The sequence below is a fragment of the Eleutherodactylus coqui genome, chromosome 3 (assembly GCF_035609145.1).
Source record: "Eleutherodactylus coqui strain aEleCoq1 chromosome 3, aEleCoq1.hap1, whole genome shotgun sequence".
Taxonomy (NCBI): Eukaryota; Metazoa; Chordata; class Amphibia; order Anura; family Eleutherodactylidae; genus Eleutherodactylus; species Eleutherodactylus coqui.
The window spans coordinates 25,320,242-25,344,209 of record NC_089839.1 but is presented as its reverse complement, the minus strand read 5'-3'; the positions used below and the strand labels follow the sequence as shown (position 1 = coordinate 25,344,209).

Here is a 23,968-nt window from a genome sequence, read left to right as displayed (position 1 = left end):
GTGCGAACGAATACATTGGAAACCAACGCCTCAGATGGTCACGTTTATACGATTGGGCGCAAAACCGCGCCGTTTATGCGCTCGTGTGAACGCACCCTAAGGGTGCGTTCACACGAACGTATATCGGCTCGGTTTTCACGCCGAGCCGATATACGTTGTCCTCATGTGCAGGAGGGGGGGGAGGCTGGAAGAGCCCAGGAGCAGAAACTCAGGTCCCGCCCCCTCTCTGCCTCCTCTCCACCCCTCTGCACTATTTGCAATGGGGAGAGGCGGAACGGGGGTGGGGCTAATTAACGGAACTTAGCCCCGCCCCCGGTTCGCCTCCTCTCATTGCAAATAGTGCAGAGGGGCGGAGAGGAGGCAGAGAGGGGGCGGGAGCTGAGTTTCTGCTCCTGGGCTCTTCTAGCCTCCCCCCCCCCCCGCACATGAGGACAACGTATATCGGCTCGGCGTGAAAACCGAGCCGATATACGTTCGTGTGAACGCACCCTAAGGGCGAGCACCCACTGGCGTTTGTGTTTTCCGCGGGAAAAAAGCGCAGCTATTTCGCCGCGTTTCCCGCGATTTTTCCGCGCGTTTTTCGCGGCGTTTTCGCGGCGTTTTCGCGGCTTTTCCGTTAATTTCCATTGACATTCATGGGTGCATTAGGAGAAAAATAGGGACACATCTGCAACTGACAGTTCCTATGTTAAAAACGCAAACGCAACGCAAAAAAAACGCCAGTGGACAGGAACACATGTTATCTCTATGCCTGTGCAGGAAAAACGCAAAACGCAAAACGCAGGTAAAAAAACGCCAGTGGGTGCTCGCCCTTAGGGTGCATTCACACGAGCGTAGGCGTATTTACGTTCGCACGTGCGCAGCGTATAATCGCCGGAAAGAACGTTTTTCGGCGATCATGACCAGAGCTAGAAAGCGTATTATCGTTTGTTCCTACTTTGCAAACTATCTTTTCGGCCATCGAATATGCGTTGGCGCGTATTTCGGTCACGTATGTTCCGTGTTTTTTTCGGGTTGCCGTTTTTACGCGCTGTAAAATCGCCCATGCGAACGAATACATTCGAAACCAACGCCTCAGATGGTCACGTATATACGATTGGGCGTTAAAAACGCACCGTTTATGCGCTCGTGTGAACGCACCCTCAGGGTGATGCCACAGACAGAGTCTATCTCCTCCTGGTTATTTATCATCTATCTTACCCCAAGCAGTCTTCTCTGAATGCTGAGGCGCTCCTGAGCTGCTGGCAGTAAGATATGCATCATGTGACTACATTGGCTTTATTATGGCACTTCGGTCATGTGATGCAGTATTTGGATAACTTCTTATTGGTTGGGGTGTTAATTCTTGTGGTTTCCGGTTTGGCGTTACCGATGGGATCTAAGGCATCCTACTATTATTTAGGACTATCCTCATTTTTAGAGTTGGTGGGAGGAAGGAATTTCCTGATGTTGGTGTAATACACTACTTAGATGATTGTTGTTTATGGGGTATCAGGGCAATGAGGGGGGCACAAGTTTTAGAGGGCATGTGGTCAGGATAGAGGATTTTGGGGTGCCGCTGGCGAACGGAAAAAATGGTATGTCCATGTACTCGGTTGGCATTTTTAGGTACTCAATTGATAGCATGCGATGGTTTTTCTAATTGCCAATGTCAGGGGTGCATAGTTATGGGTTTAATTAGTCAGATATTATGTATGAAGGACGATTACATGGAGGGAGCTGCAGCGGTTAGCAGGTAAATTCTTCTTTGCTTCACAGGTGATGATTATTGGTGGCAGCTATTCTTGCAGGTCATGTGTGGTGATGTGCGGCTGGAAGGCCCATACATCGCATGCGCAGATATCAAGGGAGCTAAAGCAGGATCTAGTGGTATGGTTGGTATCTGTGACTTTAATGGTCGGTCAGCCTGGTGATGGGAGTTTGTGGAAGCGGAGGAGTTATCATGAGGTGCTGACATCAGTGGGTAATGGTTATGGAGTGATTGTTGGTAAGAGCCGGTCGGCAGGAGTTAGTTCGTAGTCAGATTATGTCTAACATATAACCTCTTATTGATGTTAGAGATGGTCGGTGTGAGATTAATGCGGCTGCTATTTCATAGTCTTGTTTGCTGATGCAGCAATTCAGGGAAGAAGAGTCCAACATTCAGGATGCAGCTCATATAACTCAGCTTGGAAGGTATTGTCGGGTATTGCTTTCTTTCAGAGATGGTATAATCTGGTACCTATTAATTCTGTTTTTCAGGTAGAGCGATTGATCAGGGGCTGTAAGGCAGTAGTGTACGCCGCTGATCAGGGGCTGTAAGGCAGTAGTGTGCGCCGCTGATCAGGGGCTGTAAGGCAGTAGTGTACGCCGCTGATCAGGGGCTGTAAGGCAGTAGTGTATGCCGCTGATCAGGGGCTGTAAGGCAGTAGTGTACGCCGCTGATCAGGGGCTGTAAGGCAGTAGTGTACGCCGCTGATCAGGGGCTGTAAGGCAGTAGTGTACGCCGCTGATCAGGGGCTGTAAGGCAGTAGTGTATGCCGCTGATCAGGGGCTGTAAGGCAGTAGTGTACGCCGCTGATCAGGGGCTGTAGGGCAGTAGTGTATGCCGCTGATCAGGGGCTGTAAGGCAGTAGTGTATGCCGCTGATCAGGGGCTGTAAGGCAGTAGTGTACGCTGCTGATCAGGGGCTGTAAGGCAGTAGTGTACGCCGCTGATCAGCGGCTGTAAGGCAGTAGTGTACGCCGCTGATCAGCGGCTGTAAGGCAGTAGTGTACGCCGCTGATCAGGGGCTGTAGGGCAGTAGTGTACGCCGCTGATCAGGGGCGGTAGGGCAGTAGTGTACGCCGCTGATCAGCGGGTGTAAGGCAGTAGTGTACGCCGCTGATCAGGGGCTGTGGGGCAGTAGTGTACGCCGCTGATCAACACTCTGCTATCACATTTAGCTTGCTAGGGAAGTTGTTAAAAGTATTGCCTGAAGTGTGTAGATCAGCATATGAGGTACGGCTGTTTAGAGGTGACTTTGGGGCCTTAAAGGGGTTGTCCCGCGCCGAAACGTTTTTTTTTTTTGCATAGTCCCCCCCATTCAGTGCAGGACAAACCCAAGGGATGTGTTAAAATAAAAAAAAAATGTTACTTACCCGAATCCCCGCTCTGCAACTTCTTTCTTCTTTTCTTCCAAGATGGCCGCCGGGATCTTCACCCACTATGCACCGCGGGTCTTCTTCCATGGTGCACCGTGGGCTCTGTGCGGTCCATTGCCGATTCCAGCCTCCTGATTGGCTGGAATTGGCACACGTGATGGGGCGAAGCTACGCGATGACGCGTAGAAGGGGGCGGAGCCAGAACGCAGCTCGTGCCCGGACCGACCAGAAGAGAGAAGACCCTTCTGCGCAAGCGCGTCTAATCGGGCGATTAGACGCTGAAATTAGACGGAGCCATGGAGACGGGGACGCTAGCAACGGAGCAGGTAAGTGAATAACTTCTGTATGGCTCATATTTAATGCACGATGTATATTACAAAGTGCATTAATATGGCCATACAGAAGTGTATAACCCCACTTGCTGCCGCTGGACTACCCCTTTAAGGATGTGGCAAACCATGGTAGCTTTAAAATAATAATAAAAAAATAAAAAAAGACAAAATGGGTAAAGCGGTGTGGATTCGCTTGTTTGCTCATTTACATGACAATATATGCCTGGTTAGGAATTTGCAGGCGTTTATGTGTCTGTGCCCGCAAGCACCAGGTTCTTGGTTAATCCATGTACCCTGTTTCCCTGGAGATAAAACCTACCCCGGAAATAAACCCTAGCAAGATTTTTCAGGATTTTTGAGGATGCTTGAACTTTAAGCCCTATTCCAAAAATAAGCCCTAGTTGCAGTTAATAAAAAAATAAAAATAAAAAATCAATGTAAATAGTGTCCAGGCAGCTATACATGGCAAAAGTAAGATCTTATGGAGCAATTAGTATTAGACCCTGTCTTGTTCTCGGGGAGACAGGGATGATGGACAGTCATTATCTTGCTTTTAATGTATAATGGTGCTTAAAACTGTTTACAGGTGTTGTTTTATTGAAGAAAAAGTAGACAGATGGGGTTCATCTCGTGTTACGTTATACAGGCGCCTGAATAATATGGTGTACTAATTCTTTTTTCATTTTAGGAATTAAGAAAAGTATTGTGTGGGTTGTTGGACGCTCCTTTGTGTACCGGGCTTGGAGAAGGGCAGCGGTTCACTGCTATTCCGAAAATGTGGGATTGTACAGATCACAGTTTGAATTTTTTTGGTGCGGTAATAGATGTATGAGGTGGAGGGTATTAATGGCTGAACTGATCTATAAAGAGTCACGTGGGCACAGAGAATCACATGGGCTTAGAGAGTCACGTGGGCTTAGAGAGTCACGTGGGCTTAGAGAGTCACGTGGGCTTAGAGAGTCACGTGGGCCCTGACCGGATGTTTTAATTTTACATTTAGGGGTTAATGACCTAGGAGAGAACACATTGATGTGTCATGGGACATTGAAAGGGAGAAGTGGAGCATTGAAACAAGGTTCTGGATACAGTGATAGTTTTTTCAGATATTGTTCCTCGATTATTATTGTCCTTGCCGAGGTCTGTATATAGTGAGAGAATTCGGAGAAGGGTTAACCTGGTGGTGGAGCTCATGCCAGGGGTGGATGTTTTCTTTTTAGATATGCTGATATGGAAGGTTTGGTTCCAGGCTTCCATAGAAATGATCTAGTAGACTTGTCAGAGATTGTGTTGGATATTTTTAATATGGATTTGTGTAGATGATTGAGGAGGCTGCGGGTGTTGGGGGGGCATGTCATTAGTGGATGCCATGGCCTGGTGGGGGATTGTCGCCCGCATTAGGCGTGTGGGCAGGTAAACTTGGGGAGAGTTTGGTGGTGGTAAACTCGTGTCTGTAAGACAGCGTTTACATGAACTGTTATGGTTATTGATTGGTTAATAAACTTGGGTCTGTAAAACAGAGTTTACAGCAAGTGTTATGGTTATTATTGGTTACATTTCTCCCCAATGTTTGTAACCCCGTTAATAAACACCGCGGCATTATTTATCCAATATTGGTGTCTGTGTCGGTTATTTATAAGAGTTTGGTAAGGTTTTAATAAAGCGTAAGATCCCATGTGTTCTGTTTTCTTTAAATGGATTACGTAATTCCAACCCGCTAATGCGAGTGGAAGTGTGTAATCCAATGCATTTCATTCATTTGCTTATTACCGCGGATCAAACGCTTGCGGAATCTGCAATTTCTATCCAGTCATGTGAGACCGGCCTAATAGATCGCTACCTTTTTTATCACACAACCCCGGGCCAATGAACGAGGCCACTGCTCCAAGCTTTCAGCTACCTTTGGTACCCGGGAGCAAAGAGATTTTAAATTTCCCAGGCCCTCCCCAGTTTCTGTGCTTGCGTCCACAATTCTGCAGACAGGCGCATGCGCTGAAGCTGGGGAGAGGTCCACGGATAAAGATATTGTCGGAAGACATCGCCGGAGGCCTTAGGTTAGTAATTTCACTTCCCCTTATGGATTGAATCGGTGACGGGATGTGAAATTTTAACTTTTTTTAACTTTTACACTATCCATTGGATAACAGCGATCACATGACCAGGGACTGCATATCGCACCCTCCTGTGAAATCTACAGGCTCTCGGATATGTTTGGTAGCCAGCAGCAGGGAGATTTTAAATCACGCATGCAATCCGCGACTTTTGCGCTTGTGTCCACCATTTTGGTGACGGGTGTGTGCGTGGAAGTCGGGGTAAGGTCAGCGGATAAATCCGGGGGCCTTAAGTATATAATTTTATGATCCGCGAGGGGAGGTGAAACAAAACTTTTTGTTAGGTGCACTGTTCAGACACAATCCTCTGCTTCTGTGTCTGGCAAATATGGGCGTCGTCCCATTCTCTCTGTTCCCTGAGCTTATATTCACTCTCTTCCAGCACTCCCAGGGTTAATAGTTCCTGGTTTCCTGTTCAGCTAATCCTCCTAAGTCAGCGCCTAGAGGAAGACTGTGGGGTCGTCCTTATCGGGACGAGTGCTCCGCTTGTAGGCAAGAGTCTCCCTCTCCTGATTATCAGTTCAGGGCAAGATACCTTCCCTAGTTTCCATCTATGTACGGGGCTGTTCATCTGGTATCTTACCTCCCACACTGGGGTTGGCTGTCAGCCATGCTGGATTGGATCTTCACCTACCCGGTAGGTTGACACAGTGGTTCTACATCCACAATCCTTACACTTTTTAAACTTTTCTTTTCCATTTTTTTTACTTTACATGATCGCTGTTATCCATTAGACAACAGTTATCATGTGACCGGGAACCGCATACCCCGATCCCTGGTGACATCTCCCTGCTGATCACAGAACAAAAGCAGTGATGTATGCCAAAGTAGGCTTAGAAAGTGACCTGGGCGTGGCAGGTGAACAGTGTGTGAAGACTGGCAAAGTCTTGAGGGAAGAAATCGCAGGGACTAATCATAGGCAGTGCTCAGCTGCCATTCAATGACTGAGCGATGCCTCTGATTGGTTGCAGTGCTCAGCTAATAACAGGCAGCGCTTTCTGGAGGTGGGGATTTTCAATCCCCGGCCACCAGAAGAGAGAAAAACACTGCCGGGGATGGGAACGAAGAACCAGTCAGCGCTTCTAGGTGAATTACCATTTTTTTGTCTTTTTTATTTTTTACAGCTACGGATGATTTTCAGGGAAGGACTTATATTTAACTCCTTCCCACCCCATGACGTAAGGGTACGTCATGGCAGGGTGGTACTTCCAGCAAAATGACATACCCTTACATCATAGGTATGGTGCAAGATCATAGCAGATCTCACGCTATCCCGCAGTGGGAGCCGTCTGTCAGCGATCTAAGTAGATCACGGCATGGGAAGGGTTCACAGAGGGAGCACGCTCCCTCTGTGAAGTTGACGGGCTCTCGCGATATAATCGCAGAGAGCCCGGCCTGTCGCCATGGCAACAGGACGCCAGACACAGGCGTCCTGTGTTGCCAGAGCCTATGATCGCATGCTTTTTATTTTGTACGGCAAAAAGCATTTAAAAAAACGCTAAAAAACAGAGGCAAAATGCTAATTTTTAGCATTTTGCCTCCCAAAAAATGCAATAAAAGTGATCAAAAAAGCCGTATATTCCCCAAAATGGTACCAATAAAAACTACAGCTCGTCTCGCAAAAAATAAGCCCTCATAGAGCTCCGTGCATAGAAAAATAAAAAAGTTACAGGACTTTGAATGCAGCGATATAGGGGAAAAAAAAGATTTCCAAAAAGGGTTTTTATTGCAAAAAAGTGGAAAAACCTAAAAAAAATAAGAATTTTGTGAATCGGTACTATGTAGTGTTGGTGTCCGCCTATTGCGTTTTCATCTTTTTGGGTATATTCCTCGTTGGTCTTTTTGCAGCCGTTTAATCTGGTTGTGATTAGAGATGAGCGAGTAGACTCCCTAAAGGCAATTGCTCGAGCGATTATACTCGCTCATCTCTAGTTGTGATGTTTTATGCCATTACCATTTTTCTATAACTGTTGTACATTATGGATCCTACTTGCAGGATCCATCCGCAGATTGTGACCGATTCACTTGTTTGATAGTTATTTTCTACCTGTGATTGGCACTCTTTAATATACTGATGTTATATATTGTTGATTAGACCTCCTTTATATTAGTGGGCTATATATGATATCGCTGGCTTGTGCACCAACCTGGCCATAGCATCGGGGACATCGATATTTATGGACACTTGTGCTATACTTTGGTATTTGCCCCTGAGCACTGGACTTTGGTGCTCTGTTTGAGCGGATGTGGATTGATGGATGGGTTGGGGCATGCGCGGTCCTGCCCGGTACTCTCCAACGAAGTGACAGTGTGCGCATGCGCGGTCTTTGCTTTTGCCCTCTTTGAGCGAGTGTGGGCATGACGCACGTCCGGTCATGCGTGGAGACATTAGGATATTGACTGGCGGTGTGCGCATGCGCGGACGCCATTTTCTTGAAGCCCTTGCTCTTTATGTATGGATGTGGGCATGATGCACTTCCGGTTCTGCGCAGTTTAACCTGGTAGACGCCGCTGGATGAAATGAGAGCCATGTCCAGAGCATACGTCCGAGGATACAGGTGTGCTTCATCACATGTGATTTTTATGGGTGTGTTTATTACTATTTCATGGGGATAATGTTGTTGTATGTATAAGCGTGACCAAGACGGAAGGTATGATGTGGAAACGTCGCTGCTGAACATGCTGAGCACTTCTTACAAATAAAGATGGAAACTGAGTGATCTGTGCGTATCTCAAACTACTCCTTTGGTGCTGCCGTCCCTATTTCCCTGAGACTTCTAGCATCAGTCACCATGCAGCGCCAGGAAGACAACAGGGCAGATCTTTGTACAAATGGACTTTATTGATAAATTAAATCAGTAGAAGGTCAGTAAAGGAAACATACTGTGAGATGGATTTATTTCAGACCCGCACAGTAGAAGGGCTTACATTGTCATCCTGTTTACAGATGTAGCAAGGTTTAATTTGGCTGACATCGCTTTCTGTGACAAGTTATGTCATTCAAAAGTTCTTTTGCTCTTCACATAACACAAGCCATTGTAAAGCAATTTAAAGTGCAAACAAACTGCAGCACAGAAAGTTATCATAACAGGTAAATCAAGTAAAACTTTGCAGCATCTGTACTTGTTCACCCAGTGACAATTATTCCCATTCTCTAGGCAAAAGAAAACATCTCAGCAAGCCTATACATCCATACAATAAACTGGTTTGTACATCTATATAGACACATGGGTGGCTGAGATGACATCTAGGGGCATATGGAGACCGGATGGTATTCTTCCACTTTTTCTTTTCATTGAAGCGTATGGAGAATTCCATGGCTGAGAATTTGCAAATGGTGATCAGGTATTATTAGTATGTGGCTGTACAGTGGGCCCCAGGATGAATTTTACTGGTGGGCCCGAGGCAATCCATTCCAATACTCTGTATAGTATGGGATATAATGGGGCTTGACTTCCATTAACCAGATCTGCTGCTTTTATCAGACAACCATTCCCAAAGATGGCAGCTACATGGGTGAATTTCTTTGCACTGATGTATGGAATGACCCGAAAACATGGTGGTCGTCCATGAAAACTCTGTGTCCATGTTTGTAGAAGTCTTCATGCTCTCCTGAACACGACTCACTGTTAGTGACCAGAACTGCCCCCGTCCGGCCCAACCTGAGCTTGTTCCTTCACAGGAGACACATAATACAACTATATGTCGTGTACAACAAGCCGATGTGCAGCTTCCTATATAAAGATAATTCAGTACAATTCGCACATCCTTGATGTAAATATCTGCTGCACAATGATGGCTTACTGACCCCTCATTAGTCTCATGGTCTCCTGGCATCACTATCGGGGGTCCCCAAGGAACCCAACCCCCACTCACCCTCTTCACGCAGGAACGTAAGGTGCAGGGAGCGTTGTTTCCCTGTATTGTAGATGTAAACTTGATGAAAAAAGAAAATGCCCGCGCTCTTTGGGACCTAAACACCAGGGTCGGGCTACAAACACCACTTGCTTCAAACTTTTATTCTTAATATCCTCTGTGCAACGCGTTTCGTCGTTCACACAACGACTTTATCAAGCACAATAGTTACAATATTACATATACACTCTATATATAGTTAACTCACTTTTGGGCGGCAGGATCCCATTCGTTGCGCTGGTTTCGGGTGTCGGCGTCCCATGCGTCTGCCAGATGCGAGGCGCCATGTCAGGAGAGGGAAACGGCATAGTACTTCCGGGTATGGTGACGTATGCCGGCTCTGGGTGAAGCCGTACGCCCAGAGCGTTCTATCTCCGTGTTAATAGGTTCCTGGGCTGTCAATCACTATGTCAGCGGTGTTTACGCTGTTTGCGTTAGCTACGTTAGAATACTGTGTAAACACCACGTGTCTCTCCTATCTAGTCATATCACTTATCGTGTTGTATACAAACTGTATCCTTGACGACCGGGGAGAATATCTCGAGCCGTTTGCTTTGGAGCGCTTTCGGCAGTCCTCATTTGTGTTGAGAGGACAAAATAGACAATTTCTATATACTATTTAAATTAACTTTAGCTATCTGGAGTTTTAAGCAGAAGTTATTTCATTAATGAACCTATCTATATACTATAAGTTTATTGTTTAATAATATTTAAATATACCCACTGGTTTACTCCACATAAAATTAAATATTTATATATAAAAAAAGATATAATAATGATAATGTTAATAATTTGCCCTAAACGTCCCATAATTGGAGTATATTGATCTATTATGAAAAAAAAGAGGGGGGGGGGGTGTTATGTTATGGAGTAGGATACTCAGTGGGTAGTGATATTAGGAAAAAATAGAGTGATAATTTGAAAAGGGATGCTGCCGTTTACAAAAGAGAATTAATACATATTTAAAAACCTGAATAAAATGCTTTTTCAATCTTATCATAACATGATTACATTTAAAAAAGACATGCTTATTATATCTTTGGATAGACTGTATTCTACTAGGTGATACATATATGTAATAATAAACAATAAATACATACAATAGATACATAAACTAATAAATAAATAATTTATGGATGGTTCTCCTTCAGTTTGTAACATCCGTGTCTCTTTTTATATATATTCGTACATTTGTATGGTTACCATTATATATTAGTATGCCTCAAATAGCTTGCCTATAATTATAATAAAACTTTACACATAAAAAATTACTAATATGTATATAACTTATATGCCAAATATATAAATATATACAGTAAAATATAAAAAAAAATTTTAAAATTTTTTTAAAATTTTTTTTTAAAAAACAACAATAAAAGTGGTGTGGTGTCTCAAATTTTTTCTAGTACCTCGTTTAAGCCGTTCGGTGTGAGTGTGTTGAGTCTAAAAATCCAGTACATTTCTTTTTGTCTGAGTTCCTGTACTGATTTAGAATTTATGCATTCTAGGGGGGTGATTCTCAAAACAGTGTGATCTCTATTGTGTTCATTTAAAAAATGTCTAGAGACACTGTGTTTTAAGAAACCGTTTTTAATATTACTGCGATGTTTATTCATTCGGTCTCTTAGTGCATTAATCGTTCTCACTACGTATCTAAGGTGACAGGGACACTCCAGCATATATATTACTGCTTCCGTTTTACACGTTAATCGTTGATTGATCTCTATAGATCCTCCTTCTCTTACTTCAATATTTGTTCTTCCATTAGATATGTTTTCGCAGCATTTACATTTTTTGTCCCCGCACCTATAGACGCCTTTTGGTCCTTTTTGTTTTTTCTCCTGTTCCCGTTTTCTGTTCTTCTCCTTTTTCGGGCATGAGGGTGCAAGTATATTTTTGAGGGTTTTGTTTCTCCTAAAGGTACATAATGGTCTTTCTGGTATGATTTTTTGTAAAAATGGGTCTTCCTGTAATAATGACCAATTATTTTTCATGATTTTCTTTATATTACCAAACTGTTTGCTGTATTTCGTTGTAAATGTAATTCCAAACCTTTTGCTAGATTTTTCTTTTCTTTCTACATTGCTCTTGGATTTTTCCATGTTCTGTTCATTGTTGGTCTTTTGTTCTTCCGTCACTTTCTCATAGGCCGAATTAATTATAGTGATTGGATATCCTTTATCACAGAATCTTTTTTTAATTAATTTGGCTTGATCTTCAAAGTCCTCTTGAGTGGTGCAGTTTCTTCTCACCCTTTTCAATTGTCCATATGGAACATTAACTTTCCATTGTTTTAGATGACAGCTGTGGAAATCCAGATAGCTGTTGGTATCCACAGCCTTGAAATGAGTACGGGTAATGATGTCTTGTTCTTTTGTTGATAACTCCAGATCTAGATATACAATTTTATTTGGATCAATAGTGTATGTAAATTTGAATCCAAACTTATTTTCCATTAGATTTTTGATGAAAGTTTCCAGTTCCTGTTCTTCACCATCCCAGATTATTAACAGGTCATCTATATATCTTTTATATAGAATGACCCTGTGGTCTAAGAATCGATCTTTTTCAAAGACCCCCATGACACAATTTGCGTAGCTTGGGGCACAAATCGTGCCCATTGCAGTCCCTCTTATCTGCCTGTAGAAACTCCCGTTATACGTGAAAAAATTATTATTTAGTATAAATTAAATAGCTCGTAGCAAAAATTCCCTCTGATTTTTTGGCATAAGGGGGTCTTCTTCCAGTGTTTCATTTATTGCTGAAATACCTGCCTCGTGATCAATGTTTGTATACAAGGCTTCCACGTCCATTGTGCACCACTTGTATGAATTTTTCCAGGGGATCTGTTTAATCGTGTCCAATAGGTGACCCGTGTCTTTAAGGTATGATGGCAAGTTCTTGACATATTTTTGCAATTGCACATCGATGTATTCTGACAGCCTGTTGGTTATAGCCTGCATACCGGCAATGATGGGTCGGCCCGGAGGGTTGAAAACATCCTTGTGTATTTTAGGCAAATAATAGAAATACGGCATGCCTATGGGTGTTTCGAGCAAATATTTATATTCGGGTTTCAGGATACATCTATCCCTATATCCATCCTGAAGTAGTTGATAGAATTTCGCTTTCGTTATTTCTGTGGGGTCCCTACTTAGTTTCTCGTAATATTTTATATCCTGAAGAATCCTCGTTGCTTCATGGTCATACTTAGCATAATCGAGGATGACATTCCCCCCCCCTTTGTCCGCGTTCCTAATGACTATGTCTTCTTGTTTCATCAGATTGTTTAAGGTGACTCTCTGGTTCTTCGTGAGATTGTCTGTCCCTCGTTGTGTTCTCATATCCTTCTGACACATCTGTTTAAATTCTTTCATAACTTTATTATAAAAAAGTTGTATATACTCCCCTTTTACTTCCACTGGATAGAATCTGCTTATAGGTTTAAGGTCAGTCGCTATGGGGTCGTCAATATTGAATGTTTGTTCGATTTGTTCCCCATTCGTTTGCCTGTCCTTCCCATTCATTTCTTGGATCATGAAGTATCTATTAAGGGTTAATTTGCGTATAAAGCTGTTCAGATCCACAAATAAGTCAAACAGATTTGACTTGGTCATGGGGCTAAAAGAGAGCCCCTTGGCTAAAATGTCTACTTCTTTCCGTCTTAACATATAGCTCGATATATTGAAAATGCCCTGACTTTTGGCCTCTTCGAAGGACACTATTTCTTCATTTGGGGGGTTTCTTTTGTTCTTGTTCCTCCTTCTACCCCCCCTTTTCCCCCTTCTGGTCTTTCTTTTTCTATCCTGTTCGTTGGTTTCATTGGAAGGTAAAACTGGTTTATTTTCGATTTTGCTGTTTGATTCACATTGGGTCTCTGAGTTGCGCCATTCTTGTGGGAGGCTGTGTTGTTCTTTGGTATCGTTCTTAGGACGATTCTCGATGTTGTAAGGGGCATCTGATCCGTTGCTTTGTCTAAAAAAGCTCGATATTCCGTTGGTTTGGAGACTTGTCCCATTCCATTGGACCTTCTTCTGTTCTCTGTATTTGAAATACAGAGATCCAATATGTCCGTTGGTGAGTTTGCCATAGGCGATGTTAGTAATGCACTTTCCACCTCCTGTAAAATTAGTTCTGGTGTAAATGACATAAGTTCTTGAGCGCACTCATTAGATGGATTATAGTTCTTACTCCTTCCTGAGCTGGAGGTTCTAACCCGTTTGGGGGTGTGGTCTGTTGTACTGCAAAATGTGGAGTCCACAGTGATAAGGGCATGGGCATTTTCATCCAAATATTTCGCTCCCCCTTGGTTCATCGGGGGTGTTCTCCAATTTTCCGTTTGTGGGCCCCTTGGATATTTGTGTTTATTTATAGATCCGGTAATGTATGTTTGTGTCATATTATCAGAATTATTTGTGATCATTCTTCTCCGCATCAGGTATGGTCTTTGTTCCTCCGCTTTTTCTTGATATTGCTCCCTTTGCCGTGTTGTTCCATCTCTATCCTCATGCCAATTTTGTCTTCTAGTTTTTTCTCCCTTTCTCTCTTGTCTCTGTCCAAAATTATTCACATTTTGTAGTCGGGAGCGATTTCCATATCTATTATTTATTTGCCTATTATCCCATTGTCTAAATTGTTTTCTATATGTATAGTTAGTATTTGATCTATTTCCCCAGTGATTACTATGTCCCCCATATGTGCTCATTTTATTTCCATGGCTATTATTATGGCCATTATATTCTGCCCTCTCATGGGTATATGCATAGTCATTATTCTTATTATTCTCCCCACATCTCTGTTGGCTGTTGTTATTATAAGGGGATTGTTTTCTCATTTTCCTTCTGTAATCTTTGGGAAAATAGTTTTTATTTTTAAAGTCATGTGAGTCTCGTATTAATTTTTTAATTTTCCTAGTAATAGTCTCTTTTTCAAGTCTTTCCATGGAGTATAATACATCATATATCAAATCTTCCTTACTCTCATGCACATTTAATTTTTTAATACAATCAGACAACATGGACATACGTTTCATAATAAGCCTCTCAGACATTAAAGTAGAGAAAGTATTCAGCATTAGTGCCCATTGGCCCACAAAGTCTTCATCTTGCTGAAATGCTGGGGTTATATTAACTCTCAAACCTCTAGGGAACACTTGATTCTCCTTGTATATCTTTAAAAAAATTATATCCAATGAATGCCTCCAAATATCCTGTATGCAATCCCTGATTATATATTTTCCTTTTAATTCCTCTCCTTCCTTTGCCATCCACTCTAACGGTTCTTTGGTAAGGGGGGGAATACAGTCAGTTTTTATTTTATGCAGATCTTCTTTTACTGCCTCCAGGGCTTCCTCGACCTTCAGATCTATCAATAGCCATGCTTTCTTAATTTGCTCCATAAAGCCGCACCTGGAATCGCTATCTCTCCTGAAAAATAACCGATCTCCCCCCAATGGGGATGAGGTCGTATAAACAATACAAAAAAACACACGTCAGGGAGGCGCTACCTGTGTCGGCTTGCAATTATTAGTTCTTTAGAGTAATCACTAAGAGTGAGTTAGAATGCATAAAAAATGAATCAATTAGACTCACCCGGTGTCTGGCGAGCACCCCTGTGCAGGGGTCTCACCAGCACCTCCACATCCTCGTCGGCTTTAAAAATCCCCTGGCGTGTCCGTTCGGCTGCTGGGCTTCTGTGTCCTGCTAGCTGGCAGGACCCACTCGAAGTGTTTTTCGTATATAAACTTGATGAAAAAAGAAAATGCCCGCGCTCTTTGGGACCTAAACACCAGGGTCGGGCTACAAACACCACTTGCTTCAAACTTTTATTCTTAATATCCTCTGTGCAACGCGTTTCGTCGTTCACACAACGACTTTATCAAGCACAATAGTTACAATATTACATATACACTCTATATATAGTTAACTCACTTTTGGGCGGCAGGATCCCATTCGTTGCGCTGGTTTCGGGTGTCGGCGTCCCATGCGTCTGTCAGATGCGAGGCGCCATGTCAGGAGAGGGAAACGGCATAGTACTTCCGGGTATGGTGACGTATGCCGGCTCTGGGTGAAGCCGTACGCCCAGAGCGTTCTATCTCCGTGTTAATAGGTTCCTGGGCTGTCAATCACTATGTCAGCGGTGTTTACGCTGTTTGCGTTAGCTACGTTAGAATACTGTGTAAACACCGCGTGTCTCTCCTATCTAGTCATATCACTTATCGTGTTGTATACAAACTGTATCCTTGACGACCGGGGAGAATATCTCGAGCCGTTTGCTTTGGAGCGCTTTCGGCAGTCCTCATTTGTGTTGAGAAGACAAAATAGACAATTTCTATATACTATTTAAATTAACTTTAGCTATCTGGAGTTTTAAGCAGAAGTTATTTCATTAATGAACCTATCTATATACTATAAGTTTATTGTTTAATAATATTTAAATATACCCACTGGTTTACTCCACATAAAATTAAATATTTATATATAAAAAAAGATATAATAATGATAATGTTAATAATTTGCCCTAAACGTCCCATAATTGGAGTATATTGATCTATTATGAAAAAAAAGAGGGGGGGGGGAGTGTTATGTTATGGAGTAGGATACTCAGTGGGTAGTGATATTAGGAAAAAATAGAGTGATAATTTGAAAAGGGATGCTGCCGTTTACAAAAGAGAATTAATACATATTTAAAAACCTGAATAAAATGCTTTTTCAATCTTATCATAACATGATTACATTTAAAAAAGACATGCTTATTATATCTTTGGATAGACTGTATTCTACTAGGTGATACATATATGTAATAATAAACAATAAATACATACAATAGATACATAAACTAATAAATAAATAATTTATGGATGGTTCTCCTTCAGTTTGTAACATCCGTGTCTCTTTTTATATATATTCGTACATTTGTATGGTTACCATTATATATTAGTATGCCTCAAATAGCTTGCCTATAATTATAATAAAACTTTACACATAAAAAATTACTAATATGTATATAACTTATATGCCAAATATATAAATATATACAATAAAATATAAAAAAAAAATTTTAAATTTTTAAAAAAATTTTTTTTTAAAAACAACAATAAAAGTGGTGTGGTGTCTCAAATTTTTTCTAGTACCTCGTTTAAGCCGTTCGGTGTGAGTGTGTTGAGTCTAAAAATCCAGTACATTTCTTTTTGTCTGAGTTCCTGTACTGATTTAGAATTTATGCATTCTAGGGGGGTGATTCTCAAAACAGTGTGATCAAGTTTATATACGAAAAACACTTCGAGTGGGTCCTGCCAGCTAGCAGGACACAGAAGCCCAGCAGCCGAACGGACACGCCAGGGGATTTTTAAAGCCGACGAGGATGTGGAGGTGCTGGTGAGACCCCTGCACAGGGGTGCTCGCCAGACACCGGGTGAGTCTAATTGATTCATTTTTTATGCATTCTAACTCACTCTTAGTGATTACTCTAAAGAACTAATAATTGCAAGCCGACACAGGTAGCGCCTCCCTGACGTGTGTTTTTTTGTATTGTATTGTAGATGTGACATGACTAATCCCTGCAGAGCGGCCAGCGGGGGGCGCTCCTGAGCTGGATCTTGTATGGGGTCTGCAGTGTGAGGACTGGAGGGATGAAGAACTATTCTTTAGTCTATTTACAGCAGACATCTCCCTGTAATATGGAAGAACGGATAACTGTGCCTTACATCAGATACAACTGTTACCTGTGCGGTGTGACGTCTCCTGCGCTGATATCACGTTGTACAAACACAAAACAATCCACTAAATTACATCAAATCATGAAATACAATAAAATGTAACTGAAATCCCTACTGAAGATATGAAAAGCCTGAAATAAAGCGATATAATGTTATATAAGCCGATCCTGTCCTCCATGTTATAAGCTGTAAGGCACTTTTATTGTAAATTAGTGTAAGATAGTGAAAACTGTAAAGCCTGAACCCCGAAACCTTATTGTAATTATCAAGGAAATGTAAAGGAAACATCAGCAGAACGTGAGACGTCTGATCAGAAGAGAACCGGCCGGATAACAAATGTATCACAAAAGTCATTTACTATTGGATCCTCTTAATAGTTCTCCCAGGAAAGCTGATCTCCCGGGTCCGACCGCTGAAACTACCGCTGACCAGTCATTATCGCTGGGGACCGGCTGGTGGGCACACATTCCCCGCAGTGGCTCTTTCCAGCAGCTTTGCTTTATGGCTGATAAAGGGGCATCTCAAGTAAGAGCCGAGGAGTCAGTAAGCCGAACCTCTGACTCCTTCATAAATGGCTCATGTATAATAAATAGTAATACCTGTACTGCAGTAAATGGTGACATCAGGATTATTGTACGCTAATATATAACATTTTTATTTGGAGTTGGAGCGGGCATATTTTTATCGACTTCACCAAAAACCTGACGTTTTCTCCACAGCCCTAAGGGGCCGCCTTCTATGACATCCAGATGTTCTAGCAGAGCAGAAGGTCAAAGGTTGTCAAGTTGGGACAACCCCTTTAAGTCAGCCTCTTTAAAAATCTTTCCACACACAGAAGTTACCCCTCCCTCTGATATGTCCTCACAGCGAAATAGCTAAAGGTCCATTTACACACACAGATGATCGCTCAGAATTCATCAGACACTGACAGTTGTGAGCGATCAGTTTGTGTTAGCTACTAATGGGTTAATCAGCCCATTAAACAACAAGTAGCTTCATTTGCATGTATATGAAAGAATGTTATCAGTGCTGCCCAAGGAGAGCTCAGCATGCGGTCCGAGGATGGATTTTATGCTGAGCTGAACTCAGTGATGGACAGAACTGCCCGGTAAGTGCCCAATGGGCACACATTTACACACAGCGATTATCGCTCAAGATGGCTTTGCAGTGAATTAGGAGCGATCATCATTGTGTGTAAATGTACCTTAAGACCCATGTAGTGGGGACCTCCGGTGACACCGTGACGGCACATAGTGATTATTAAGAAGTCATCAGATGGATATTTCCATCAGTGTCCCATCATATCAATGACCCGTCAGGCGCCGGCTGGACGCTCAGTGAACACTACAAATCCCAGCAGTAGAGTAACTAGAGTTGAGCGAACGTACTCTGTCAAGCTTGATGCTCGTTCAAGTATTAGCGTACTCGATGGTTCTCGTTACTCGAACGAGCATCAAATCGTGTTCGACACCGCCCCAGCTTTTGGCCCCACCGCGACGCAGTGCGCACCATTGGAAACTTTTTTGTCTGGCAGTAAGGGGGAGAGGGAGGGAGAGAAACACGAACCAAGAAGAAAAAAAGCTCGGGACCCGGCGTCCCACATACAAAAATGCTCGAGTCTCCCATTTTAGTCAATGGGGTTCGTTACTCGAGTAGAACTCTCGAATTTTATGAAAAGACCCGAGCATTTGGGTGCTCGCTCATCTCTAATAGTAACCTCTCTGGGGAACAGAAGTGCAGAACTTAGGAACTTCAACTCTCTTCAGCTTTGGGAGATGTTCCTGCGGGTGATATTGCCGGAGAGGCTGTTATATACGAGGATTCGGCTGAACAGACTGAGATTCTTGTATCCGGCAGGATCCTCTTATATCACACAAGGAAATAATGACAGATTTATAGGGGAGAATTGTTGGATCCCAGAAGAAAACTTGTCCGGTTCTGTAATGAGAGAATAGTAGAGAACATTCCCATCAGAGGTCATTGTACGGGGCTAATAATACCCTAAATGATCAATAACCTTCTAGAACAGGAGACAATACAGTATAATATTACATGAGTGTTATTACAGCAGGAAGTGAGAACCAACATATTGTAAAGGACCCGACGGCTCAGAGCAGCTCTGTATATAGCTTATATATAATGGACAGAGCTGTAGATAGAATTATGTCACATGCTTTGCGCCGGTCCTGAGCTGTTATCACACTAAGCTGGTTTTCATTGGAGACGGTCAACAATCTTGTCAGCAGACGCCTCCAACAGCTGAACTTCTATACTTCAGTCACAAACATACAGCGCTTTCCTGGATATCCTACGCAGCAGCACATTCCACATCTCATTACATGGTGGCAGCGCTTATATAAGACATTATCACTCACCGTTAGGCTCTGGCGGTATTATTAGAGTCAGATGATGTTTCTGAAGCTGCAAAAATAGGACATTATGTAAAAGCGACATTCTGCATTAATGTTTCACAGCTAAAATGTAAAGTTTAGGAACTTTGTAAATTCTTTGCTTTACAGTTTTTGTACAGATTGTTTGTTATTTTTTCCTCATTCATGGATGGCAGAAAATCCTTCTGGTTTAGTTTCGTCCAGACAGCGATTATCTCCGTTCTGCGGACGGTCATGTGACTTCACATGCACAGTATTTTCCTGACATCAGTGGGGAAATATCTGGCCGGCCGTGACTTTACCCAACAAATCTGCCAAGGCGGCTCCAATATTAAAGTGATGTCCAAGGTGGAACAATACCTCTGGGCTAATATCACATGGGCGAGTGCGATATCGAGCCGTGAATCACAGCCGATATCGCACTCACTAACATGCAAGTTCGCCGCAGATACGAGGCGTTTTTATATCAAAACCACCTTGCATCACATTGGAGAAGTAGCAATCCTCCGCCGTGGCTGACAGCTGTGGAGGATCGCAGAGTTTCTCCCATTGTTTTTAATGGGCTTCATATTTGTGCGTCTCACAAAGCACAAATTTTGCATATTTTTCTCAGCTGTGTGAAAATTGCCTTAAATTGAGGATTATTATAAAATTGCACTTAAAGGGGTATTGCCATCTCAGTCAGCCGTGGCTGATATGGAATACCCATCTGTATGCCACGGCCAGAGATGAATCAGATTGCAGTAACAGGATGGATGTCCGATGTCTTTCTGTATCTCTCATAGACGCGAATGGAAGCCAACAATACACTTCACTGTCTCCACAACTTGGGAGTCGCAGTCACAGCCGCTCTCATATACATCATATACTGTCCTCCATACTCCATCACTAACAGCACATCAGTCATCGTCACCAATAGTGAGACCCCCCAGCGGAGCCGCAGACACAGAATACTCACTGCTGGCCGTCCTGTACCCAGCTTTATTTCCTAAAATAAGAAGAGGAGATGAAATTAGGAAACCTGAAGAGTCCATTATAATTGGTGACAGATGAGAGAGGAATGCTGGGAACAATCAGCCAACTCTTATGGAAATGTCCGGTCACCCCCCCCCCCCCCATGTTGGGGGACAGATGGGGCTTTTATTCGTTTTGGATATTTAGTTGATTATCTTGATCCCGAGGAATGAAGTACAAACTAAGCCTGATGTGCGCACCGGGGTCTGAGGAGGGGCAGATTTATCACAGTGGCTCATGTGGGTGAGAAATCTGGCTCATCTTTAGACTCCTTTGTCTGACCTTATAACACTTATTTTGGCTTAAAGGGGTTTTGTCATAAAATCTATACGGACATATTCTTTCCCAGGCCGACTCCTTACGCCATCTTCTCCTCGCTGATCTTCTCTAGTCCCCAGGGTCACCTCACCTCCAGCCAGGCGGATCCTCTTCTCGTTGTTATGAAGCCTGCATTCCTCTTCCTGCAGGTCAGTGAAGGTCACGTCTCTGTGATGTAGCGCTCACTATCTAGGAAGGAATGCTGATCTATTGCAGAGACAGTATGCATACACGGTATCTGCAACAGCTCGGCACTCCCTCCTAGGCTGTGAACTAGTGACGTAGCGTACATTGCCAGGGGGGACTGCAGGAGATCAGAGAAGATCAGTGAAGAGATCTGCAAAATCTCGTCCACTCTGCTGACTAATCCTGGGTTTAGGAGCCGCGGGTGGAAATTTCGCCCCGTATGAACCCAGCCTTAAGGTGCATTTAGACGGAACGACTATCATTAAAAATCATATAAACAAACAAAAGTGAACGAAATTGTTCAGTTCAAACATCAATAATTGAACAACAAATGAGATTTGTGCGCTTCTCATTCATCATTCAGCTTCAGCCGACATAAAATCATCGTCAGCTCGTTGCCTTCTCGTTGCAGTTAAACACCGATCAGTCATTATGTTTCACAGGAATGAGAAAACACTGAATGATAAGTGAAGGAGAAGTTCACGATTCCCAACGGTAATTTGCCTAAACAGACTGCCTGAGTGTGAACTGATGACGTCACCGGCTCGTCCGCTCCTGTAAATGAGAATCCCCATAACAGTCCATGAGGCCATTCACTAGGCTGATGTGTCACACGGACTGATGATCTACATGAAATCCATCTGCTTGTTGTATTCTCATCCATTTCCACAGACTTGAATAGCGCACAATGTGAGGGATCCGTGATCATCATGGGCTTCTAAAGGGTTTTGCTCCCGGTTTTTCTTGAGCGCCACATGGATCCGGCGGTGTGAATATAGCGCTATACTGATACTTACTTCTATATAGGAGAAATCCAACAACCGCAGCAACAAGAGCGACGACCACCACAGCGACGACCACCGGTGTCACCCAGGAACTCGGAGGTTCTGGTTAGAAAACAGAAGGGTAACGATGAGCTGTGGATTATACTGAGAGCTTCATGTATCAGAGATCCACACGAGAGTCTCCCCTGCTGTAGTAACGACATACGTGTAGTGTAATAGTATCACATACATGTGCAGGATCTAGATTTATATCTCTTCACACAACTCCCTCTTATGGCCCATTCACATCACTGTATTTTCCGGGACAACATGTGAGGGGCGCTCAGCCACATTATTCTAGTCACGGACACAATATAGAATATATGCAAGTTATTATACTTAAAGGATAGGACTAGGACTGACATGCCGCCGTTTTTTTCATTTATTTGATTTCAGTTTTCCTCTAAAGCTCTGACATAGGGACTACTCCATTGAGGGATTAGTATAGGTCTCTTTATTTCTATCTAACTACTTTCTTGAACAACTATCTTTCACCAACAGAGGGCTTTAGATAGCTATTTTTGTATACTAAATCTGACGGCGAAAAAATCCTGTGTGACCGTGGAACATTATCCCGGTCAAACTCGAACCAAAAGAGTAGACTTGTTCTTAAAGCCTATCCCCTTTCCCAATGATCGATATTGTAGGAACTGGGATATTATAGATCTGCCAGGCGACTATACCATCCGGTAACAACCATCAAACTATTGGTTTGGTTGTAGTCACCTGAAAAACAGATCTATACTTTTGACTCCTCGGTATTCAAGGCTCATTCATTTTTACAAGTCTGAATACTTTGAGGCGTTATTATGCACCTTCTTTCATAGCCACTATCCAGTATACCACTGGACTGAGCGTATCGAAACCCCTGAAGAACCCACTGTGTGGGGGAAACGCGTAGGGTTACGCTTAAAACATTTAGTTGTTTTGCATATGTCATTTTCTCCATCAGAATGACATGCGCGTTATAAACTTGGACTATTGAGTCACTTTGTAAGACCGATAATACGTAATAGTTGAGTGCAAATAATGCACTCAGCCTGATCGGTCCTCAATTGTCTACAAACAGTGGCAGAGACTTAAATTTATCACTCTCTATCGGATTCTATATATGTATGCTTGTTCTTCTTTTTCTTTTTAGTTATTATTAATAAAAGTTATATTTTAATATTTCTAGCTTGAGGGTCCACCTAGTAAAGTTCCTTAAATATACAAGTTGGACCGAGACTGCCCCTGTTAAAATACATTATACTTAAAGGCAATTTCAAATCCCAGCGTTATAGAAGAATTTGGGAGTACAAATTTATGACCATGTTTGATACTATGAAAAACTAAATGAATCTCGGAGGGGGGGGGGGGGTTTGCATCAGTGGAGAATATGAGCCGCGGTAACACGCTGGCCTGGTGACCCCCTAACACCAATTTAGAGACCAGGCAACTTTCACCTACCTTGTCACTGGACTAGGTATTTACTGTTCTGCTCATCCCTTTCTGGTATTTATCTAAGTGCTTATTAATCACACCATGTCTGTGCCCTCACATGTGATCATGTGTATATCTATTTATATAAATGCATCTTCAGATCTGTTCCATTTGCCTGAGGAAGAACCCTGAGTAGGTTCGAAAGCTCACTATAACATCATGTTAAAAGTAGTGTTTCTGCTCCAAGGAGGAGAAGTAAGAATACATAATGAATAGTTTAAATATAAAGTGCAGATGGACTCATCTGGTGTGGGGGCTGTTGGATGACCTCACCTATGGTCCATGTAGGCAATCACAGAACTTCACAGACATATAGAGCCGTCAAAAAAGATGGCCGGGAGAGCGTCAATGGAAATACCCGGGTTGTGGGACCTCGGTTGTAGACAGCGGGATAATCACAGGGTGAACATAGTTATAATTCACAAAGTGAGAAAAGAGAATCCAGCGCTGCTATATGCTGTGTGGATACGGGGTGGACTGGTAGTAATGTGTAAAAACAGGGATTTATCAGGTTTATGATGTTATTTTTTGAGCACTACTGTACATGTATCTCATGGGGT

General features: G+C 42.8%; 1 protein-coding gene across 3 annotated transcripts in view; it reads right to left on the bottom strand.

Annotated features, from left to right (window-relative positions):
- The window catches only part of LOC136620521 (class I histocompatibility antigen, F10 alpha chain-like), a 111,971-nt gene that overhangs the window by 60,944 nt on the left and 27,059 nt on the right, over positions 1-23,968 (bottom strand). The window contains exons 5-8 of one of the 3 annotated variants that reach the window (XM_066595357.1): positions 21,900-21,989; positions 20,543-20,572; positions 19,570-19,615; positions 17,014-19,132 (exon numbers count right to left, since the gene is read on the bottom strand). The exons of the other annotated variants lie outside the window; for them this stretch is intronic. Of the exons in view, the coding sequence (XP_066451454.1) occupies positions 19,572-19,615; positions 20,543-20,572; positions 21,900-21,989 (164 nt within the window). The 3' untranslated portion in view covers positions 17,014-19,132; positions 19,570-19,571. Of the gene's footprint in view, positions 1-17,013; positions 19,133-19,569; positions 19,616-20,542; positions 20,573-21,899; positions 21,990-23,968 lie in introns of those variants that run through there. 3 annotated transcript variants of the gene reach the window in all.